Here is a 14,330-nt window from a genome sequence, read left to right as displayed (position 1 = left end):
AGGAAGCAGTTGGGGGAAAGACAGGCAAAATTTTGTGAACCACCCAGAGAGCTTCGACTATATAGAAATAAATAAATAAAAATATTTTTTTAAAATGCACTGCTCAATGCACATTTTTAACACTGTGGCTAGAAAGCTAGGAAGAGGCAAGAGCAGGGGAAGCAGATACTTCCCCTTCACAGTCAAAAGCTAAGTTAAGTACATGCCTCATGTCTTTGGACCCTGCTACCAAGAGGTCTCAGAAGTGGTTAAAAGACCAACTCCTCCAAAAGGACACTTATGTTCTCATGTTTCCCTTCTTTTCACTATAGTAGCTTGAAAATACTTTTTATGACAAGGGTATCCAATTTTCCTTTGGATTTCAGGCAGCCTTCAGGAGGGGGCACAAATTTTGAAAACTTGAACGAAGAACATATTAACCAACGTCTTTCCAGAAGATGGAGAAAACCACTGAATTTTACAGTTAAAATAGCATTAGTGCAATCAAGGCTAATAATACAATATCCTGTCCTGACATAAAGGTTAGGTGCATGCATTAGCCTTCCTGCAGGACCATTGCCAGCTAACATGCATGGTTCAGTTCTGAGAGGTGTAGGAGCACACAGTCTAGAGCTAAATTAAGGAAAAGGAAAAGGCTTCACACAGAAAGACAGGGTAATGCCATATAGGGCTGCCTTGGTGGGGTTTACCTTTAAAAATTGCAGCACACATTTTAAAAGGTTACTCTTGCTGGAGTGGCACAGTAGGAAACATTCAGGCTCTTAAAAAGTCTTTTGATCACCCACTGTGATTTAAAGCAATAGGCTCCATCAACAGGTACATCATGTAGGGCTGCTCCTCATGTATCGTGGCAAAGAGGTTCCTTTATATCCTTATAGACTTTGAACAAGGGCCAGGCAGACAGTAAGGATGAGCAATATAACAACACATACCTGCTCATTCCCAGGGAATGGATTCAGAACAACTGCTGCTCTTAAAGTCACCTTATAGAAAATCCAACATGCATTTGATTCCAAGGTTAACCAGTCCTTCGTTGTTACGTTCTACTTCCAAGGGTGTTTAATATTTCCATAGCTCGCCTCTGAATTTAAGCCCATCATATACCCATCTTATAATAGTCCCTTCTTTCCATGCAATGTTTGCAAAAATCACCCCACAAGGAGAGGGAAGAAGACTTGTAAATCCACATGCGTGACATACCAGACAAATGTGTGTGCCCACTCATCCAGTTTCATTTTCTCTTTAATCTGAATCACAAACCAGTCCTCCATTTTCCAGCTGCCTTTGCCCCCCTGGAACAACTCCAAAGGCTCCAACTTACCAAGGTATGCCGCTTCATGTGCTCCCGTCGGGTGAATTTTTTCCCACAAATTTCACAAGGATAGGGTCTTTCTCCTGTGTGGGATCGCATATGCCTCTTCAGGATGCACTGATGCATGGCTGAGAAACTGCAGTAGGGGCACTTGAATTTCTTCCTGATGACTGTGAATTCATTTACTGGAAAAGAACCACAACACAATGCAGGTTTCTGTATATTCCTGTTCTTTAACTGACACAATCAGGTGTACTGGGGGCAAAACTTCAGGAACATTTTTCACAGCAGTAGTTTGCAAGTACCCATTACTTTTGCTGTAACCTCGTGGCTGCATTGGGTGCTGCAGGTGGAAACACTGAAGGGTGTAGAATCACATGCCACCTGCTTTCCTTTCATCCCCTAACTTGCAGTCCCATTTCTGTATTTAACTAGGATTCCATGACAGAGGGGATAGAAGGTGGTGAGATAGCATGGACTGAATGCCTTAATGTTTTATTTTGTTGTGCATCACTTTGGTGTACCTCTATTGTCATTTTATAAAAGAATTGTCATTTTATTGAGAAATGACTGACAGTTTTATAAAACAAACAAACAAACCAGACCTTCACTCTTCATGGAGGATTGGTCAGTCCCCAAGAAGACAGGCTCCCAATCTGCACTCTATGGTTTAGTGGGTGGGATGACCTATTAGACTGGAGCCAGCGTGCTGTAGAGCTTAGTGTTGGAGTGGCACTGGGGAGGCCCAGCTTCAAGTCCCCACTCAGCCATGAGGTTCACTGGGTGACTTTGGGCCAGTCAATGATGCTCAGCCCAGCCTACTTCACAGGATTGTTGTGAGGATAAAATGGAGAGGAGGAGGATCATTGCGCTGCCTTGGGGTCCTTAGAGGAAAGGCGGGATATAAATGTAACAAATAAAATAAATAAATGAAATGACAACAAATGAAGAAAGATTGACTAAAACACTGCTCTTACAAATATGGTACCCAACCTTCTTCATAAAGCTGTAAAACAGTATTGTTGGAGCCCCAATAAGCTCTTAAGAATCCCCACTGGAAGTCATCATGCTTGAAATGGCATAGACCAATTCAGAGAGGTGGGCTGCAAATACCAGTAGTAGCAGATGGATTTCTCTGAGAAACAACTTGACCTGACTTACATTACTGATCTTCCCCTAGCCAACAAAAAATATTAGGTGTGTTCTTGGGCTGCAGTTTCCAGTTCATGCTGGATGATAATGAAGCCTAGCAGGCCTGGCCAGTGCCTGCATGGAGTGAGCATAGACTCAAGAATCTTTAGCCATGCTGCAGGGCTCTCTAGCAGACCTGCAGGGGCTCCTTGGAATATCAGTCAATATGGAATGGGAAAGAGTTTGAAAACCATTATATTCCCATAGTGCTGACCAAGAAAAATCCAGCATCATTTTTAGTCAAATTAACTAATCTCAAGCAGGAACAGACAAAGTTACCTCCAGCAAAATTCTGCTACAAAGTTCTAATGAGGCTAGGGCAGCTGTCGTGGTGAAATCTGGCCCTTTTTAGGATCACCAAATTTCCTTGGAACCCCTGGCTCAGCTTGCATTTGTGAGCTGAGTCACAAGCTTTTTTCTGGAATCTAGGAACTCTTCTAGGATTTTTTTTTCTTAAAGCGACATTTATGCAAATTGCAGCTGCAATTTGCATAGTCTGCACCAATTTTGGCTGCAATTTGCTTAATTTGCATAAATTACAGCTGTCATATGCTTAAGCTATTTGTGCAAATTAAGGATATTGCAGCCATAATTTGTGTAAATGTCACTTTAAGAGGAAAAAAAACCCAAATCTGCAAGTTGGCTCAATTCAATCTGCATTGAATTGGGCCAGCTCATGGGTAAGTGAACTGAGGTCTGGGGAGGCCGAGCTGATGAAAGTTCGGTGAACTTCACCCCCCAGACGGATTCCTCTGACACCCCTAAATGAGGCAACAATAAAAATAAGGAATCATCTGCTAAAGTATGTCCTCTATTACTTGTCCTATATACAGGTACCTGATATTCAGGCAGAGCTCACCTTAGCAACAATGCCCTGATGCATGGAATCAGGCCAGAAATAACTTGCTGTGAGCCAGTGAACCATAAATGCAACACATCAACAATTGGATGCAGGACTGCACTTCACAGTCCTGGACTAGCCCAAGAGCGAAATGATGCTTGCATCATAATATTGCTAACCATTCAGAACAGAAACACATTTTGACCAAATAAGGAGTTCAGCATTCATCTAACAACAGCCATCTTTAAACCATTGTCACTGCTGAAAATAGAGAGCACATACCAGCAATCAGATACAAAATCCTAAATTAAATCCTACAGTGGATATTGCTCACAATCCCAATTAAATAGTAATCACATTTTATTTGTGACATTTTGAATATTTTAGATGACATATTTATTTATTTATTTGCTGTCAGTAGTGCTTCTCCCTGTTGTCTTTCTTTTAGAGAGGACGAGCACTCAGATGGACTCTAGGGTAAGTGCAGTAACGAGAGCCCTAGGGTCTAATTTACCAGCAGAATGCACAGAGCAGCTGGGTAACTGCTTCCTCCTTGAAACAAGATTGGAAGTGGAATATGCCCTAACTAAACAGGTGAAAACAGCAGCTTGGGTCTTCCTTACTGAAACACAACTGCCTATTCTAAATTGTCAAATACTAGATGGGTAGCTATGGTAGTCTGTTGCAGCAAACAAAGAATCTTGTGACACCTTAAAAACTAACTAGTGTGTTATAATCTGATGTCATAATAAATCAGTCTTTAAGGTGCCACAACACTTTTTGTTGTTTTTATCTAAATTAATGGCTATCCATCTTCCTCTGTCATTACTCTGTTAAATTAACACACATTGAACCGTAATATTTACCAAACCAATTTTGCTAGCACTAAAGATCCAGATCCCATCAAATTTAGGGGCTTGCCAGCAGGAAAGGTTAAGCAGGTGAACTTGAGTCTCTCTATAAGGCATCTATGCTGCTACTACAGGTAATAAGAGGGGGGAAATGCATTTTGGATTGAAGATAACAAGCGCACATCCTATGAAAAGAAAAAAGGAGCCCCAAATTTTGTAATCTAAGAATTACACAAATAAGGTAATGTTGTACATACAGTAGCCTTTTAAATAAGCCTGTAAGTTTCCAGCTTGCAAAATTATTTACTAGCCTGCTAAGAGGCTAGTAGCACAGATATACAGGCTACTAGCCTATTAGCCGGGTAGTAAAAAAAAACACACAACCCACCTTCTACCAGATAGACGAAAATGGAACAATCTATCCTTCCTTGGCCAGCCCACTTGGTTTCTGTGCTAGCTATAGAGGAAGCCAGTCTGCTCACTTGCCTGCATGGAATTCCTGGTCACCGATGGCTACCACACATATTGTTAAATATAAAGCTAATATATACTGTTTCAAAGGTTTCAGCCCGCAAATTGTGAAGTTGCTTGGCAAGAACAGAGATGCAAGAGAATAAGAGAGAGAAAGGTATAGAGACTAGGATTGGATTGCCAGTAGCAATAGGAGAACAGGGAATAGTAACCTTGGGAGAGTCTCAGGACCACTTCACAGATAAAGAGTGTACAAGTTACATGTGGAAACATGTACATGTACTGAGAGAGGGAAGTATAGCTGCTTCAAACATGAGTATTCATATTTTCTTACTTTATGCTTCCAATGGCTTCATCCCACTCCAGTAATGTTTAAACAGGGAGACCACGTAGGAAGGGCACATGATGTGGCTACTCTCCCACATTGGAGGCATTCAAGATGAGGCTGGACAGCCATCTGTCAGGGATGCTTTGACTTGGATTCCTGCACTGAGCAGGGGGATGGACTCGATGGTCTTGTAGGCCCCTTCCAACCCTACTATTCTATGACTCTACTCCCCATGCCAACTCTGCGGGATCACAGAGAGGAGCAGGAGTGGTGTGCAGAGCAACATCATCATCCAACCCTTCTACATGTTTATGCATAGCCTGGAAATGTTCCCAAAAGTAAGTCTGCTGTAGGTATACAGTTTTAACTGTAACACACAAATGCAAGGTCCTTAAAAAGAAGAAAGAGTCACTTGCATGCCACTGAAGTTCATTAATTAGGATGTCAAACATGGACCTGGGTGAGGTGGGTTCACAGGAGCAATATGGAACTATGTGTAATGTCTTATTCAGCCCTAAACCAATTGTTTACCCATATCAGATAAGTTAGTCTCCACAAGTTCAGTTGGGAACAACCACCTAAGTTGCATAGTTGTGGGAAGAATCAAAATAGTCATGAATTAGCATTTCCGGTAGTTTTCTATATAATGTAGAATTTGGCTGTTAAATCCCTCTACAACCAAGCAAGTTGGATAAAAGACTACAGAATGACCATACCCCTCCTACCAAAAGTAGATTGTCTATTTTTTGTATTTATTTACATTACCAGCCACTAAACTGCAGCCCACAGTTGTTAAAGGCAGCTTTCAGAACTGCTGACTGCTCATCCACAGGACAACAGGCAGCACTGGGGAGAACCAAATTAAGACGATTGTATTCTTCAATCAAACACTACAGCAAGCAAGCACATTTTGAAAGGAAGGTAACAATTACATCTTTGGTACTGTCACACCTGAACATCTGCTATCACACAGCCTAACTAAATAATTTTAAATATCCCTCATCTGACTCTATGCATTCTAATATTTAGCCTGCTCTTATTAAATGTTTAAGGGATTCACTGCTGCTTTGTCATCAAGAAAGAGAGAAGTATGAAGACTGTTTTGACTACTGCTGCCGCCAGGAATATAAATCTCTTTTCTCAATAACCAAACGCAACTAAAAATGATTCAATCCTAAAAAGCAGTAATCAGCAAATCAGGACATGCTATAGTAGTTCATTTGTAATAGCTCCTCTCCAGTTTGAACAGGGCCAGAAAGGATCTTCCAGCTGCCTGATCACTAGCAATGATCTACACAAACAAAATGGTTTGTACTCCATAGGATCACTATAAACCAATTACTACAAAGTCTCGGCAAGATAAGTGAGATATGCTTAAAGGCCATTTTCAACACTATTTTGAACCACTGAAACAGAAAAAGCAACTTCTCTCTCTCTCTCTCTCTCTCTCTCTCTCTCTCTCCCTCTCTCTCTCTCTCTCTCTCACACACACACACACACACACACACACGTAAAAGCCATTTAATTGTTCAATTTCTTAAAGCTTTATTATGACAACTGAGAACTGAAAATAGTATAATAGAGCCATTGCTGCCAGTGGTGTGCAACTCATGCCATTGTAATCTCTATTCATAGGCTTTTCGGGTTTTGAAGTGCTTCAAAACACCTGCAAAACCTGTTTGACCAGAGATGACTACAGGTCGAAAGTAGTGAATGTGTACACCATGGGCAGTGGTTACTCTGACCATACCGCTTCCAACAACTCCCAAACCTATTGTCTTTCTGTAGCCTAAGTTTGTTTTAAGTCTGGGCCAGTCAAAGCTGATTTGAGTTCTAAGATATGATTAGAGCACCAGCTTCCTAGCTTTCTAGATGAAGACAGTGCTTGCCTTTGCTGCTGCACATGGCCTCCATATGCAAGAGGAGGGTTTGTCCAGGAAACAGCTTCTCCTGTGGCTGGGTTAGTGCTGAGCTAAGTTGGGAGTGGGAGAAATGTATCACAAATAAAATGCACCAACTACCGGAGGGGTTTTGTACAGGAGGAGTTATTTGGCATACGCCACCCACTTGTACGCTGCTAGCTCCATTCTGCCAGTTGAAATGGAGACAGCCGGGTTCCTAGCGGTGGCATGGCAGTCAAAGGCACCGTTTGCTGATATTTGAAGCCCTTGTGTCTATTCAGTGACCTAGGCTTGGCCACAGAGAATGCATTCTTCCCAGAGTGTGACACTGGCTGACAGGACCCTTGAAGCAAAGGGGATTGGGATGCTGTCAAACAGATCCTGGTGTGGTGTCTCAGGATAATAGAAGCGGCCACGTATTGAGAACTACAGTCTGCCATATGGCGAGATGTGTTTCTCTGCTGTTTTCATAAGCATACTGCCTCATGACAGAACACCTTCGCGAACTCTCGCTTGTTGTCAGGAAAGTGTTCTCCCACATGAAATGCTGGTAACGGGCCATATAGGCCTGGAAGTTTGCTACTGACAGCAACAAATTCAACATCAAGTACACCTTATGGCCCAACATATCCAACTTGTGATCATTCTTGCCTGTGGGAGCAGACTCCAGCAAACTAGATTACACAATTCTTTATTTTGTACAGGTATTTTACTGGTTTTGGTACTTAAAGGATTTGGATTATTTATGATGGATTTCCCCATTAACTAGAAAATATTTTTCCTCAATTAAGGCAACTTGTGGCAATTTATTGGTCAAGAAGAAAGAATAGTCAATGCATTTTTCAAGTTTTCCTTAATTAAAAACTACCCCACCCCTCAAATATGCACGTATTTCTATCTCTGCAAAATACAGCACCACTAGAAATTATATTCCACAGTTTCACAGTACTGAAAATGTATATGCCTGAAAGCATTTAACTGTTTAGTGAAGGTGCCCATAGTAGAGGCATTTATAGCATACCTTTTGCCTAAAAGACACAACTAAAATATACCAAATATTTGACCTGAAGGCTAATATTAAACACACAATTGGGGGGAAAAGGTGGCAGCATCTAGAATCTCCAAATGATCACTAATGGCACAGGGGGTGAAGCCAGATGTAACATTTTCTGAGTCATGGGCCCAAGTTAGAATCACCCTCGCTGTATTCAATCCAAAACAAACCTTTTCCTTTCTACGGTCAGGCTTTCAAAAAACTGGTTCTGCAAATTTTGCAGGAAAAACCATTTGTGGACAGTACTGGCTGGCGCCTTTGATCTCACAAGATTTTTTCCCCAATCCTCAGATCAGCTTTGCACTCTTAATTTTTTTAAAGCCTCTTTAAAATGTTTTAAGGCAATGAATGGTCAGATAAGTATACATGCAGTGCTTCAAAAAATAAAAGTGGGTGGCCTGCCTGTACTGGGGAGGCGGGGAGGTGGCAGGGGGACAGAGGCAAAACTCACAGCTGGACAAACATTTGATCTGAAGTTATGTACACATCTTCATTCAAACTGACAAGTCAAAAGAAACCCAACATTGAGAACTCTTTCTTTTCATTATGTCTGTCTTCACCCATGGTTACTTTCACAAGCCCTGCTGAAATGAATGGGACTTGTACAAGAACAGAATGCATTTCAGTGGGGATCATGTAGAAGAATGTATTCTGCAATTGCATCCAATTGTACTACAACTACACACAAGTGTCATTACCAGTGTCACCAAGGACAGAACAATGACAGGGCAACACTTTACGAAAAATAGCACCATGATAATGAACATTTATTTGCAAACAGTGCTGTTAATCTTTTAAAAGTTTCATAAATCATTTACTTTGCAAATATACTCATAAAAATGTTTGTTTTTATATTTTAAGTGTTCTGCTTAACAAAACATAAACTATCCTTACTTGCTCAAGTATTATTTTTGAGGTAACTTTTTACAGCTTCAACACTGAAAAAAAAAAATCTTTGGTAGAAAAATTGTAGCACGCCTGTACAGTCTGCAGCTTTATCACAACTTTTAAAAAGTCTTTTACTCCCAGTAAGAATGAAGTCTTATTTCATTCCCAACCTGATGACCATTCCCAGAAGGTTACATAGTCTAATACTACAAGTCCATATCAATTAAATCAGATTTGCACTATCAGGACCATTGCAGAGCTAAATATTATGACTTAGAAAACAACACAGCAATTATAATGGATAAACCTTTATAAAATGTGCACTGGATACTGTTTTTGTAGGAAGGGAAGCAAAGTCTCTAGCATGACACATCTGAGGCTTGCTATGGAGCAAGAATGTTCATGCTTCCATCCATAGTGCTTAATTGACTGAGGGAAGTGAGTTTTAAATCCCATTGGATCTGCTGTTGTGAAATTAGCTCAGAACCTATTTCTCCATAACTTCAGGGACACAAGGGAAATTTGAAGAACAGATTCAGGGTGCGTGTGTGTCCGTCCTTGAGTTACATTTGCTTGCCCATTGCCTGCCCCAGCTAATACTTTCCAACAGAATAATCTCTGCTGTTATATACTTCATCACAAAAAAATTGCCTTATAAGATAGATTGAAACGTACACATCCAACATCAAGTATGTATCAACGAATCTAGTATGCCAGTTAATTATCTGCCATACATTTAATATTCTTTGTTAGGAGGACATCAAACTAAACCATTGCTCCAGTTTCTGAAGTGGTCATTTTGGAGAAAAAGTACGAATGCTAGTGATTCTGCTGGCTCATTTTGAACAGGCACAGTATTATTTTAGACATGTATAAAGATTCACAGAACATGATAGCATTAATCCAAATGGATCAAAATAATACACACTACCTTCATTAGGTCCAACTAAAAATAGTGAGCTAGCTTCTGAGACTCACCGTTCTCTTCCTCAGACTTAATGTTTAAAAAAAGAGAGGAGGGCAAAGGATATTACTGTTAGGGGTCATAACCCAATATGCTTGACGAAACCAGCAGCCATTTGCGCTGAACAAAGAATGAAAAGAGAATCCTGTATCTCTGGATGGTGACATTCCCCCCTTGCCATTTCTAAGCCTGAGAAAAAGAATTCCTGCTTTGTGATTTTTAGTGGTTCTAATAAAGATACGATCATATTGTTTCTATTTGGATTTTTTTCTAATGGACCAATACTACTACCAGCATTTTTTGTCTCAGAGTGTTTCTACACAAGGCATTTATTGTGCGCTCATCATTCCCTACCCACAGTCTTTATGGGTTCTTTAGACGATGCCGTGACCCTCCAGTTTCACTTCTACTTTTAAACAGCACTTTCAGCTAGTTTTTTTTAGAGCAGGGAAAATGTGGTAATATTTAAAGAAAGCTAAAGAAAACACTATTTCTATTTGTGTATTTGCTCTATTCCACCGTACCACAGAGCCACCTAGAGGATGTGTAGTGGAATAGCAGTTAAGGAAATGCTCTTCGGGGAGTCCTCTGATCTCAATTCTGAGACGAAACTGCAAGTAGATTAACAGCCTCGTGTAAAAAAGCTCTCAGTTAGTGTTAGCCACTTATGATCTACTAATATCTGAGGGCCTAATGCAAACATAAGCCTATTCCATTTAAACCTTTCCATTAATTACACTTTACTCCTTGTGAGTTTCTTTCTTGGGGCTTTTATTGTTGGTTTAACAACTGAAAAATCCTCCTTGATTATCAACTGCTTTAAAGAAGTAACCAAATGTTTTTTGATATGCCAGAATTAAATTGCTCAACAGCATAAAATAAGTATAGGACGCTACAGAGAGTATGGATTAGTGAAATGAAAAATCAGCTGCACAGAAGTGACTGGAGTTCATGTCAGTTCTAGATAATTTGAACTGGTTTAATGGAAGTTAATATGAATGGAAATAACACTCATCCAAAAATCAGAAATAAAAGTGCCAGAGCAATGACAAGGTCAAGAGCTGAGCAGGTCTGTACTTTATTTATGAAGAAACGTTGCTGCAAAGGTGAAACTTTTTTTGTGGGTGGGTTTGTTTGTGTGTGGGGGGACTTGAGGCGGGGGGGGAGAACCTGTACACCATTACTAAAAATGAAATGTTCAGTGTTTCCAAGATTCAGGGTCTCCAACGTCTCCACTACAGACATTGAACTTAAGTGTTATACACATTTCTATACGTTACCTTAAAAGTGGTTTTCATTAGTCAAATATCGTATTGCCTCTTTCACATGGTTCTGGATGCAAACATATTACAAATTCTAACAAAGCAGAAAGGAGAAAGGAAATCCAGTTGGAACTTGTTGTTGTTCATTTGTTGTGTTCGACTCTTTGTGACCCTATGGACCATAGCACGCCAGGCCTTCCTGTCCTCCACTCTCTCCCCGAGTGTGCTCAAATTCATATTCATTGCATCGATGATGCTATCTAGCTATCTCATCCTCTGCCATCCCCTTCTCCTTTCGCCTTCAATCTTTCCCAGCATCAGGGTCTTTTCCAGAGAGTTTTCTCTTCGCATTAGGTGGCCAAAATAGTTGAGCTTCAGCTTCAGTATCTGTCCTTCCAATGAGCACTCAGGGTTGATTTCCTTTAGGATTGACTGATTGGACCTCCTTGCAGTCCAGGGGACTCATAAGAGTCTTCTCCAGCACCACAGTTCGAAAGCATCAATTCTTTGGTGTTCAGCCTTCCTTATAGTCCAGCTCTCACAGCCATACGTTACTACTGGGAAAACCATAATACTTCCCTCAGATTTGCACAGAGATTTTTTAAAAAGAGTACATCTGATGGAATCTTAAAACAGAAATAGAACCAAAAAAAGGTCACAGAATTCACAAGGGTAACACTTGGAATGGGGAGGGGGGATTTCCCAGCATTTCTCTTCACTGAAAGCTTCCTAGTACTAGTTTCCTGTTATATTCAGTACTGCAGAACTACACAGCTGAATTACTTAGGGTGCAATCCAACAGGGATAGTCAGCCACCTCCGAACTCAGAGGCAACCGACTATCCAATGCAGGTCGGGCGGAGCGCAGAGGGGATCTTCTCCTCCGTGCTCCAGCTGCCCTACATTAGTGGCTAGACGGCCGATTTTGGCGGTTTAGCCAGAGTGGGTTGGAGCAGGGCGGGGGAGGCTAGACAGCACATAGGAAGCATTGTAACGATGCTTCCACCGTCTCCTCCCTGCCCCCAGGAACACCCCCCCTTTCCCCCACTCCATGCTGCTCTTACATGCGCAGAGCCAGAGGATTGCGCCCTTAATTACTATCACTGAAAAAGTAAGTAGAAGCTAGATCACAGCCAGTTCTTCAAAGCAAAACTGGAACAAAGAATCCTCAATGCTGAATGACTGGAATGGCCTTGTGGCAGTGCCCTGTGTTAGGGCACAAAGGCTGCAATCCTATGCACAGTTTCCCTGGAGTAAGTTCCGTTGAACATAATGGGACTTACTTCTGAGTTGACATGACATGCCTGGTAGGAACAATCCATGAGGAACATCTTGCTTAAGCTCAAGATATGCTGAACTCATTTTAGTGGGGTAGGTACAGGAACCTTTCACAGATAGCCATTATCTTTTGACCACATCACTTGATCAGCTGTCTCCTTCCTTGCAAAAACAACAAGATGCCACTCCTTCAGAGGCAGAGAGTTTTCCCTTCACTATAAGATACTATTTGCTGATCTTTGACTGTCTTGCTGTGCTTTCTTCTTTCCTAACCTGCTGATGTCAAAGAGCAAAATAAATTATTTAGCACTTGCCAGACTGCAAAATCGCAGGCTAGCTGTGCTAATTGGAAGAAGAGAAAAAGTATTTGCTTGCACACTAACACACTGCCAAACGCAAACTTTTGCTAGGCAATTAAGGGAGGTCACTTTTTTTGCTATTCAAAAGACAAAGGTCCAAAGGTAATTTTTTTTCCAGCTAGTTTTGGATTCTGCCCACACACAGGAAGGAATTATATATGAATTCAACAGCATCTCTGGATTGGAGATCTAAAAGAATTTCTAATAAATATTTAGGAAAAATCAGTGTAACAGAACTCCATGCCGCTCAGAGCCATGGTAAAATTAGTGTATCCATTCCTTCTGTATCTGGACAGGAGCACTGGGTCACGAACACGAGGAAATATGTCACAAGCAAAGAGGTCAATTTTTGGCATCCTGACCTCTGAGTTATTATCTGAAATCTCCTGGGTCTAGGCATTGCTTGCCTAACTAGTCAGTGGTGGTGTTGGAAATTTCTTGAACATACTTTGCTTTAATTGACTGAAGGTGAGCTTCTGTTCAATCTAGCAACCACACAACCTCCTTCTGCAGAGATGAGGACTTGTTTTCTCTGTGTCTCTTGACGTATACTCTAGTGGTTATATTATCTGACATGTTGGTTTACAATTTCTTCTTAAAAGGCTAGGAGGCTGGCTATGCTCCATTTTCCTATGGCAACTAGCTCTTTGCAATAAGCTCCCCAGCCTTGAGACTCGCATGATTTGGTTATCAACAGTATTTTTTAGTCCACCAGAGATAGTGCCCATGCAAACATCATAAGACACAGACACTAGCTGAGGAACTCATGAACTTGACATGGAACTAGAACTAAAATTTTCATAAAAGTCTTGTTGCAGAATTCAAGGAGGATCTCTTGTAGAACTCAGCAGCTTAGTTCACACATTATACCAAGAGACCACCATGCCCATTAGCTTTGGGAGAGTCTGGAGGTCTGAATAGAATTGTGTTCTATGAACTATAAGACCATAGCAATTCTTCCTGGGGACTCGCATGATCTTCTGGGTGTTGAAGAGTACTCCCAGATGAAAAGCTGTTTTGGATAGAAGAAACTCTTGTTCCCACCATTCACAAATCTGTGTTGCAGTAGAGAGTCTACTGTCATCTGGTCATCCTTTAAACCTTTCTCCAGTGATGGAGAATTTACCAAGAGGTAATTGAGCTATGGGTGTGTACATCCCTTTTCTCCTGAAATGGGAAACCAGAAAATAGTCTTGGTGAAAATCTATCATGTTGAGGCCAAACCAAAAGGAAGGGCATGATACCGCTGTCATAGTGGAAGCACAAATACTAAAAAGGTAAAAAAGGTAAAGGTGTCCCCAACCAGTCGTGTCCGACTCTAGGGTGCGGTGCTCATCCCCGTTTCTAAGCCGAAGAGCCAGCGCTGTCAAAGACGCTTCCGTGGTCATGTGGCCGGCATGACTGAACACCAAGGTGCACGGAACGCTGTTACCTTTCCCGCTGAGGCGGTACCTATTTATCTACTTGCAATTTCTTGCTTTCGAACTGCTAGGTTGGCAGGAGCTGGGACTGAAGACGGGAGCTCACTCCATCACGCGGCACTCGGGTCTCGAACTGCTGACCTGCCGACCTTCCAGTCTGCAGTTCAGCGTCTTAACCACTAAGCCACCGCGGCACAAATACTACCTGAG

At 41.4% G+C, this 14,330-nt stretch overlaps 1 protein-coding gene across 7 annotated transcripts in view; it reads right to left on the bottom strand.

Moving 5' to 3' along the window:
- ZBTB46 (zinc finger and BTB domain containing 46) overlaps nt 1-14,330 on the bottom strand; it is a 105,787-nt gene that overhangs the window by 6,273 nt on the left and 85,184 nt on the right. For 5 of the 7 annotated variants that reach the window (XM_084854419.1, XM_084854421.1, XM_084854418.1 and 2 more), the window contains one exon: nt 1,413-1,497. In XM_084854419.1, the coding sequence (XP_084710545.1) occupies nt 1,491-1,497 (7 nt within the window). In that variant the 3' untranslated portion in view covers nt 1,413-1,490. Of the gene's footprint in view, nt 1-1,321; nt 1,498-14,330 lie in introns of those variants that run through there. The other 2 variants (XM_084854426.1, XM_084854425.1) reach the window with 1 other exon arrangement.

The sequence above is a fragment of the Heloderma suspectum genome, chromosome 4 (assembly GCF_057233095.1).
Source record: "Heloderma suspectum isolate Gila_16-S chromosome 4, 16-S_ref, whole genome shotgun sequence".
Lineage (NCBI taxonomy): Eukaryota > Metazoa > Chordata > Lepidosauria > Squamata > Helodermatidae > Heloderma > Heloderma suspectum.
This window is presented reverse-complemented; position numbering and strand designations above follow the sequence as displayed.